Genomic DNA, 11,051 nt, shown 5'->3' with positions numbered 1-11,051 from the left:
TTAGGGGAGTTAATCATGGGGTAGATCTCTACTTAATAAGTTCATATGAATGTTTTATTGTTGTAGTTTCAGCTTATGCATATGTTATTCTTGATGAAATGCTTGAATGACAACGTAGCATGAATCTCTTATCTTTTTAACAAGACTTGTAAGACATAAACTAACTCAAGGCTTGTTAGACCATGCATATAGTTTAATAGGAAGAAATTTAGTCGACTTCTAAGTGTTGTAAAGTATTGACCGACTCGGCTCTGAGACCCAAATCTTCCTAGAATTGTAACATATAAACTAACTCGATTCCACTACAGCAATAAATTATTGCTTGCATATATGAAACTTGTTTATGTGATCTCACCATGATTCCCCTATGAACCCATGACACCCTAGTGCTTTAGTCAATTGTTTACAACCCTATTTGCTTACTTTTCTTTAGTTTCGTTTGTTCACTTTTCTTGTTAAGTAGTTTAGATTGCAAACCTCAAACTCAACCAAAATTGTGACACCAAAGACATAGCTTTCTACAACCGACAAATCAATACAATACCCGTCCCTTGGAATCCGACCTTACTTACCACTCTACTAAGAGTAGTTTGTTGAGATTAGAAATAGTGTTTGATAAAAAGAATAGACGACGATTCGGACCTTCATCAATAGGTGTGCTCCGAGGTACTAATTCAATTGCAAAATCTACATCTACATTCCTTGATCGGAATTTCATTGTAGGAGACCAGTAAAGAATCAAGGGACCTTTAGATTATAAATCCGCGGTAACTAATACTTGTTAATTTACTCGGGAGATGAATGAAGTTAAAGTACGGAATTAAAAAATTTGACATAGCTCGATGATAATATACGTGATTAACGTGACACAAGAGGATTTAATTTGCATTAGGATTCTTCGACTTTTTGGAATAATGATGCAGGTTTCACATGCTTTAATCCGAGATATGGATCATACAAAAAGCTCTGTCGTCTCTCTCTAAAAAATAAACCTAAAAACCCCTAATCTAGATCTCGTTGCTCCGCCGTCTCCACCATCCATACTTGCCTCCCTTCTTCTTCCCCTACCCAATCGCCAGAGATGGGTTTGTCCCTTAGCCTATCTCCGGCGATTCAAAATATCTCATACCCTAAAACCCCAATTTTCAATACCGTCGTTTCCTGCATCTCCAGTCCACCCGCCGTTCCATCGTTGCTGCTCTGTCGCCGGGGATGGGTCCGTCCCGGACTATCTCCGATGACGGTCTGTTTCTCAGTCTTTATTGATTAATACCGCTAATTTTTATCACCCTCTTCTCCGATTTGATTGCTTGACCCATTTTTTTGGTGGGTCACTGGTTGGATTCTTGGTGGTTCTGTCTGTTGCGTTTTTCGTCGGCCTCCTTGATTGAATCTTGGGTGAGGTTTGGTTTTTTATTGGTGATGGTTTTCTGATGACGATTTGCATGGGCTTACCTTTCGGTTTCTCACGTTGACCTTTTCTTTGCCTCACAAATCATGTCTTGCGCTAAAGACAAGCTTATGATTTTTAAGTCTCTGGTTTTTGAATGAATGGCTCTTATTTTACAAATTGAATAAGAGTTCTTGATTTTTTGTTGTTAAAGATTACATGTGGACATTTGATGTTGTTGGTTTTCTTCAAATGGTGATATAGTCACGTTCTTTTTATAAGAATTGTGTGTGGTTAGTCCCGTCCCTCCGGTACCTTGTCCTGTCACCGCCGTTCTTTCGCTCTCAATCCAGGAGTGATCCCCTCATTCCCCCCACCCTTGGATTGTTTGTCCTGTCTATGACCTTGTTTGTTTGTGTCGATGAGTTTAACTCATCCGTTGGAGTTGTTATTCTCCTTGGTGACTGTCTTTTGGGTCCGATACGGTGATCCCCCCATTTCCCCCACCTATCGTTCCCTCCTCCTGTTTCCCTTGTGCCGGCCAGTGTCGTCCCTTCGTTTGGTCTGTTAACTTGTTTGGCGGTGGTCCTGGGAGGTGTCCCTTGGTAATTCGGGTGGCCCTGTGGTGTCTGCTGAGTTTTCGAGTCTTCGAGACATGGTTGTTTGCGGTTTGGTATCCGTTGTTGCTCTTGGCTTTTGGCTTATGCACTTTGGTTAGTCATGGTGGTCGTTGGGTCCTCTCTTTTCTTTTTCGGAATGGTGAGTGTGGGTGTAGTGGTTCTTTTATGATCGTGTGGTCTTGTTTTGGATTCTTCGGTTGGGTTGGATGGTTCGGAGATGGTGGTTCTGTTGGAGTCTGTTTACGGTTGTTGGGTTCCCGTATGAGATGTGCTTGGTAGGGTGAAGTCGGGGTTTCGCAATGTTGTTGGGTGGCCCGGATGCGGTGGTCTTAACCTCACTGTTCTCCATGAAAGGTTTGGCTTGGAATTGTAGGGGCCTTAAGGATCCGCTTTGCCCTGCTATTCCGAAAATTAGAGCAATATGTAGGTCTCTTCATAATAATTTAGATTTCGTCTTCGTAAATTAGAATGTGTCTTTATCAGTTGCAATCTTATTATCCTCTTGGTTAATCAGTGTAAGGGTAGCATGTGGTATTTGTGTTGTGTTTATGGTGAACATGATCACACTAAGAGGGGTGCTGTATGGGATAATATTACCATTCATCTAAATTACCTGGACAAACCCTTCTTGCTTATAGGTGATTTCAACCAAGTTGAGTTCTCCTCGGATAAGTTAGGAGGCAGTGATAAATTGATTAGAGGAGCAAATTTATTCTCATCTTTAGAAGAATTTACATTGTTTGATGGATATCCCTTTTAAGGGACCTAGATTGACTTGGTGCAATAACAGGGAGAATCCATATCGTATTTATGAAAGACTTGATAAGGGTTTTGCTTCCAATGATTGGCTTTCTCTTTTCCCAAATACCTTTATCAAACACTTACCTATTCAAATATCGGATCACGCGCCTATAATCCTTGATACAAATATGGTTATCAATACCAAGAAGAAAGTTTATAGGCTAGAGTCTTGGTGCTTTGATCATGCCGAATGCAGTGGTCTGGTTAAAGAAAGCTGGGGAAGAAAAGATAAGGGTGATGCTTCTCATGTTCTCTTGGCAAAATTACGTCGTATAAATTAATAACGCTTTCAGAGTTTGGGCTTATAACAAAAAAGACGAATGGGGACTAAAGTGGAGTGCTTTTGATCAGGATCTTGAGTCCTATCTTTTGGATATTGATAGTGGTGGTGACACTGTTAATTACAAATCATGTCACAAAAAGCTTATGGAATTCTCTCTTGCTGCTGGCACTTATTGGCGTCAACGTACCAAATTGAAATGGAATTGTGAGGGTGACACGTGAACTAAGTACTTTTTCAATTGGGCTAAAGGACGATCTGGTGCTAATATTATCTTGGGTATTAAGAAGGAGTCTAATGAATGGACTTTAGATATGAAGGAGATTGGTGGTTTGTTTCATAAACACTTTTCTACTATCTTTAATTCCGATTCCGAGGCGGAGTGTTTTGAAGATTACTTGAATAAGAACGGTTATTTATTTGATAATCTTAAGCGTAAAGTGGGCATGGAGGAGAAAGCCAAGTTGGGTCGTGTATATTCGAAGAATGAAGTACGTGAGGCTGTTTTCCAATTGGGACCTCTAAAATCACCGGGTCCTGACGGTATTTCGGCGGCTTTTTACTAAAAGTATTGGTCTATAGTTAAGAGTGATGTTATTAAAGGAGCCCTCAATATTCTAAATTCGGGTACTGTGCTTAAGGATTTCAATAAAACCTTTATTGTTCTTATTCCGAAAAATGATTGCCCGGAGAGAGTTGGGGATTTTCGGCCGATTAGCCTCTGCAATGTTATCATGAAAGTTGTCACAAAGTGTATTGCTAATAGATTAAAAAAGGGTCATGGATGATCTTGTTAGTCCATTTCAAAGTGCTTAATTTTGTCCCTAATAGAAGTATTGTAGATAACATTGTCATTGCCCACGAAATTCTTCACGTTATAAATCATAGGAGTTATGGCAAGAAGGGTATGATGGCCTTAAAGGCAGATATGAGTAAAGCCTATGATAGACTGAACTGGAACTTCATAAGAGAGGTGCTCTCTTACTTCAATTTGTCGGGATCTATGGTTCAAATTATTATTATGAGTACTATTGAATCGGTTTTCTTACGAAATTCTGGTGAATGGTGCACCTATGGAAAAAGTTGAACCTTGGTGTGGGATTAGGCAAGGGGATCCATTATCCCCTTATATTTTCGCGCTTTGCAAGGAAGTCCTTTCTCAAATGATTCTCCACGCCCAGGATGGCAACCTCATTAAGGGTATCAAAATATGCAAGAACGGCCCTGAAATCTCCCATTTATTATTTGCGGATGATTCACTCTTCTTTGTTCGTGGTGACTATGGAGATTTGGACTTTCTTATGAACATTATCGATGAATATTGTGTTGCATCTGTGCAATGCCTTAACAAAGATAAGTCCTCTATTCTTTTCAGTCCAAATTATTCTCTTATGACGGTCAAGAAGTGTTTAAATTTGCGCCTAAGCACGATCTTAGCAACTATCTTGGCTTACCAACGAGTATTGGGTCTTCTAAAAGGGATCTATTTAAATTTCTTGTTGACAAGACTAAGCGAAGGCTTTCCTCCTGGAATAACATTCTTCTCTCTTCGGCTGGTAAATTGACTCTTATTCGTTCTGTTCTTTCTCACTATCTCTTTTCTCTCTATCGGTATTTCGTATACCGGTAAGTGTAACATCAAAACTTCAGTCCTTGATGGTGCATTTTTGGTGGAGTGGAACTAGAACTAATAAGTCTATTCATTGGTGTAGTAAAGACTTCCTTAGTAGGCCTGTGGGAGAAGGGGGTCTTAGACTTCGCAATATTGGATGCTTTAACCAAGCCCTTCTTGCCAAGTCTGCTTGGAGAATCTTAAGTGTTCCGGAAAGCCTTATTAGTAAAGTTATTGGTCCCAAGCTTGATATTCAAGATGATATTTTGTTCCAGAATCGTTGGAAGGCTCCTCAAGCGTCGTCATGGGCTCTAAAAAGCCTTGTCTGGGGATCCGACCTTATCTACAACAATATTGCTTAGACTATTGGATCTTCTTCTCGTCTTAATACTTGGAAGAGTAAATGGATAGAGGGTTATAGTCTTCATGATCTTTGTGGGGATTTTATTGATGCTCCTAATGATTCCACGCTCCTGGTTGGTGACCTTTATGATAATCATAGGAGATGGGATCTCTCCTCTCTTGGTTTCGATCCGGGTGAGGGAGTTACTAAGAAAATTCTCGCAACTTATATCCCGTGTCAACCCTCGAATGACTCCTTCTATTAGAAATTTTCTAAACATGGTGTTTTCACTGTCAAGTCGGGATACTATGTCGCTGCTATGGCCTTATCTAATGGACCTACCTCGACTTCTGATCGCTCTAGAATGTCTGCAACAATTGTGGCGTTTTGTAAATCAAAGCTCTAGAAGTTGCCTATTATTTCTAATAAACTTAGGGTGTTTTTATGGAAATTTATGGCTAATGCTCTTCCACTGGGTTCTGAATTCCTCAAACGAAAAATCAATTGGCGCTCCACCCGTACTCTTTGTGATAGCTCATCTCCTTGTGTGAAATCTATTTCTCACCTTTTCAGAGATTGTAGCTTTGCTAAGACTCTATGGTTTGGCTGTCCTTTAGGACTTAGAATCACGGGGGGGATGGACATTGATGTTAGGGTTTGGGTCATAAACTGGGTTTCTTATTTCTTGATCGACCCAGATCCTAACTCTCTCCTTTTTCCCCTTATCGCTACTCTCTGGAGAATTTGGTGTTGTAGGAATGATATGGTTTTCAAGAACCGCCGCCCTTGGCCTATGAGTGCTCTCAATTCTATTCTTGACGACATTCAGTGTATGAATGAGGTTGTGCACAGTAAGGTTGCTAGCCTTCTTCAAGCGCCTTTGTTGGACTCCTCTCCTGATTTTGGATTAGCTAAGAGGATTAGAAACTCCTTTCCCTAGTGGATTGTAGGTGGGCCTGAGTGTAGAAATGTCTGCACTGTTAAGTGTGATGCTGCTTGGAAGGCTGATAGAAGTTCTGGCATGGGGTGGTGCTTGTTGGATGATAATGGGGCCTTAAGGAATATCGCTCACGCCGCTCGTTTGCCTCTTACGCCTGCATGCCGAAGGACATGCGGGCGGTTCAACTATCATGGCGCTTAAATGGGCCTTGGACGAAGGGTACCTTCATGTTAGATCGAATTCTGATTGTCTTAACTTGGTTATGCAGGTTGCCAGAGCGGAGAAGATGATTGCATCTATTAGTTGCATTATCCATGATATTAAGTTTATTGCGTCTCATTTTCATTGTTGCTCTCTTAGTTTCTGTCCTAGACTCATAGGGAGTGAATAGGATAGCTCATAATCTTGCTTCGGGAAGTTCTTTTGTAGCTATCTATTTATTCTTGTCAAAAAAAAAAAAAAAAAAATAAAAAAAAAAAAAAAATTATTGGAGATATGAGGAAGTTAGGAACTCAATGTGTTACGCGATATACGCGCTGCTCACGAGAAGTATTATATGTAAATCAAAAAGTATCCTATGTTTTTATTTGGTTATTTTGTTACATAAAAAAGTCAAAGACTCGTAGTGGTAGTTCACATGCAAGATCATCAATGCATCAAATCCTCGTGTGTCACGTATAGGGTTCTCCGTCGTGCGTCAAATTAACAAAAGAAAATTATTCATCTCCTATTTCGCTACGTGTTTCTTCTATATTATTATGCTACATTTTTAAATTCCCTACTCTTATCTTCAATCAATCAATCATCTTAGTTTATAATTTATAAGTAATTCACGTACATCCTAAATTAAATGCTAATCAAAACCTTGAAGGTTCCTTCGTCGATCGTGCATGTTAATGAGCTAACACAATTATTGTTGTAGATTAAACGCCAAAGCCATTTTACACCTCTATATAAAGGTCTTGCCACATTATAACTTTGATATCAATACATTATCCATTTTCAAATAACCTATAATCTCACAAATATATATTTACTTATACAAATATTAACTTTGTTAGTTGACTACAATGGCTTTGAACGCGTTGGAAAGGTTAAGCGATGACATTTACGAAAAGCGTCCGAACCTGGTAGAGGATTACGATGAGATGTACCGCGAACTAAAGGTTCGGTACGCGGATTTCATCAAAGTAGGCAAAGTGGGGTTTGATGATAGGACAAAGCTATTCCATTTTGCTATTGCTGACGGCTGGCATGAATGGATGCTCCTCACTTACAACCAAAACCGCATGAGCATTGGTAGCGGCTTTGGTTGTGCTCCCGGCGTCGGTCCATCGATTGGTGGTGGAGCGTGCCCAAGTTATCCCGATCAGGGTAACCTTTCGTGGCAGTTATCTTCCATTCAGACATCGTTAAGCCAACTTACACATAAGTTGTCCGCTCTCGAAGGAAGAATCAATTACTTGGAGTCCAAGCAACCTTGCTACCGTCCATGCTAAGCATCAAAGCTCATCCTATATATGTTACCTCGCTCATTTCCTATTTCCCTACGCGTTTGTTTCTTTTGAGTTTTATATTTGCATTTTACGTATTACTACCATACATGCATGCGTTTTCCTTTGTTTTATGCTCTACCTTGCCCAGTAAATGGGTGAGAGTTGTGTATGATGGTCTTCATGAGCCCAACACATACAATATTTGAATAAATGACTTTTTTATTAGTAAAATTACTGTGGTTTCATGAAGAACATATCTACTTTCTTTAATTTTGCAAACCACTGTTTAGGGGCCTGTTTTAATCCCAAAAATTCTACCGTCTTTCCGAAGGACGATAATCCCCACACACAAACACAATCCACCCAAGTGAAATATTATAATGGCTTGTGTGTGAGGAGTACCGTCCTCCAGAATAACGGTAGAATTACTCGTTCTAATCCATATAAGAATTCCTTGAATTTGCACACCTCAAAACATGTGTACTTTATAGGTGTAGTATTGGAGTTAGCATGTCACCATTTTGATGGTAACCAGTAGGTAATTGCATAAAGACTCCGTCTGGCAGTTTTCTAGAGTTAACACTAAAACAGATCCCCAATATCAGTTTTATTTCACTTAAGCATCTTAACTACTCCCTCTATTTTTTAGTAATGTTCCCATTTGTAAATGGCTCAACAACGAAGAAACAAAGGATTAAACCAAGTGGGCTAGTTTTTAGGAAGTAAAAGAAGGACTAATCAAGTGAGATTAAGTGATTAATTTATCCACCAAATTGCTTAACAAACCTATAACATTCTCAACATCTCCCATCGACCACTGCCATTATCAGCCATTATTAGCCGCAACCATCTCTTCCACCACCTGACATCACCATCGACATCTCCACCATCTAACGCCACCATCACCGCCATTATCAGTCGCCACCATGGACATCTGCCACCACTTGACGACACCATGGACATCTCCCACCACCTCACGTCACCATCACTGCCCATTAGCGCCACCAACAAACCCTAAAAAAAAAGAGAAATCCCCAAAAAAAACGAGATCTGAAAAATACAGTAGATCTGAAAAAAAAACGAGTATATGTTAATGGCGACGAGTGGGTGGTGTTGTTGGTGGTGGTTGGAGGACAGGAAGGGCGACTTGTGAAGGTGTCGCGAAGGAGAAAGATGAGCAGGTGGTGGAGTTGTGAGGTGATGGGTTAACTCACCGGAGTAGTGGCACTGTCGCCTGAGATTAACTCGCAGTAGCAGTGGTGATGGAGTTGTCGGGTGGTGGGCTAACGTGACAAAAGGTGGTGAGAGAGATAGTAGATGAAAGGAGGGAGATAGATGAGGTAGAGTGAACACTGAGGAGTTAGTAAATATGGAGGAGTAATTAGAGTTAAGTAGATGGGTTAAATTAGATATAAGATGGTTTAAGTGGGTTAAATGGGGTAAAATGTGTAAATATTAAAATGACATTAGGATAAATGGTCATTTTAAATATCCATAAAAGGAAATAAAGCAACTGAGAACATTATAGTGGGTTGTCCCAATGGGAACATTATAGGAGAATGGAGTGAGAATATTTTTTTCCAGTAAAGACCCAGACCCCAACGCGGTTAACATTCTATTATCTTGTACTTACTCATCCATTATATTTAATTTATACATTTGCTTTGTACACGTATATCAGTATTGTTTACCTTATTGTTTGTGCTTTTAGATCATATTAATTATATCAGCATTGTTTTCGCAGTATAGATTTTACTTATTACAGTACGCTTTTAACCATAATATCGTTCTCATTTCTCCAAACAAAATGTACTACATTGAAAGAAAAAAAAAAATCAACCCCACACAACACCACCAGTCCACCACCATTACATCCACCGGCCCACCTATCCCCTACCATTACCAGCCGCTCAACTCCTCCCCACTGTGACTTCCACGTGAGCCGCTCGACTCCCCCTGACCTACCGCGACCTTGACTCATTCTCACTCACCGACCCGCGCGACTCGGGCTACTTACCCACAGTGAACCCCATCCCCTAGCTCAGCCTCCCACCAACAGCGCCACTTCTTCACCCGCCCCTATTATCGACGCCACCACCAACCACTACTACCAAACCCTAAATCGAAAACCCCAAAAATTTGATTATAAAACAAAAACTACTGAAATTATTAAAATAAAACCATAAATTTGTTCTCTAGTTTACAACTCACAAATTACACACGTTTTTACAGTCAAATTTTCATCTACTATTGAAGAAATTGATTGAATTGAGAGACTGGATGGATAGGAATTGAATAGGAGAGGTTTGGTGTTGTTTTTTGGTAGAAGGGTAGGAAATAGAAATTTAAGTGTAAAATGTACTGAAATAAGTAAATTTGTACTGTGAAAATAAATTGCATAATTATATACATATTATGTATTATATATAACCGTTAGTCTCTTTCTTTAGGAGCACTGTACTAATACTGCTTTCACATGAACTCATACTCTCTCCATTTCGCTTGCTCTAATTTCATACTTTAATTTTCATATTTTCATATAAATTTAAATAAATTTGGTTAAGCTTTTTATTGTGTTCATATTCAACGACAAACTCCCAGTATATTGTTCATCTCACTTCGTAACCCTCACTACTAGAAAACACGTATATTTGGACCGCTTGAAACGTGGTTGAAAAAATAATTTTTCGACCATATTTTCCAACGTTAAACCGACTTTAGTTACTAGAAATGTGACTGAAAACTTCACTGCGGTTTTAATTTTGACTAAATCTTTTCTAACCAGTATTCTGTAATTTTTTTTTGATAATGGGGGTTCTTTAGCAAATTGATTAGGGATTTTGGACCTATTTCAAACTATTTGGGGTCAATGGGTCCACATCATCACTTTCATTTTTTTTCTCAGTTTTTGGGTAAAGCCGCTAAGGTCTCTGGCGGCTTCTATCTGTACCACTTTCGAGTTGGTGTAATGTGTATTTGCGAATTTTAGGTACCGAAATAGAAAACCCGCTAACGTCTCTAGTGACTTATCCTTTTAATGAGCTTAAATTATCATTTTCCTTTGAAATTAGGTCACAAACGAACGACACAAAACCATTAGCGTATCTAAAAGATATGTTGTTCTCACATTTGAATACTAACAACCTAGAACCCACTTGCAACAAGCTCATATTACTTCCCTCATACACTGGTTGTTTGGCTTGCTCTAACATTTTAAAGAAGGAAGAAATTTGGGGGTCCGGGGTTTCATAACGCACTTCTGCATCGCTAAGGTCATTGGGATTGAGTCGATCCTCCAAAATTTGGTCAACAATATCGCGCAATACATTTTCCACGAACTCGCGGTAAGGATTCTAAATAGCATTTGCCCTTACTTAGCCGGGTGAAACCATTCGACCAAAGATGAATTTTCACATCACTTTTTCTTTTAAAACCTAGGTTTTTGCATTTCTTACATGGACACCTCATTTCACCTAAATTCTTATACTCACTACTTTCTTCCGCGAATTTAATAAACTCTTTCACCTCCTCTGCAAATGCTTTATTGGGTTTTTTTTTCATCTAATCTT

At 39.4% G+C, this 11,051-nt stretch overlaps 1 protein-coding gene across 1 annotated transcript; it reads left to right on the top strand.

The window, feature by feature from the left end:
• The first annotated feature begins 4,164 nt into the window (after nt 1–4,164).
• Nucleotides 4,165–5,065, top strand: LOC141655542 (uncharacterized). Its single transcript, XM_074462617.1, has 2 exons — nt 4,165–4,647; nt 4,742–5,065. Exons 1-2 carry the CDS (start codon nt 4,165–4,167, stop codon nt 5,063–5,065), a joined length of 807 nt encoding a protein of 268 aa, XP_074318718.1.
• The last annotated feature ends 5,986 nt before the right edge of the window (nt 5,066–11,051 follow it).

This window comes from Silene latifolia, chromosome 5, assembly GCF_048544455.1.
Source record: "Silene latifolia isolate original U9 population chromosome 5, ASM4854445v1, whole genome shotgun sequence".
NCBI classification, from domain to species: domain Eukaryota; kingdom Viridiplantae; phylum Streptophyta; class Magnoliopsida; order Caryophyllales; family Caryophyllaceae; genus Silene; species Silene latifolia.
This window is presented reverse-complemented; position numbering and strand designations above follow the sequence as displayed.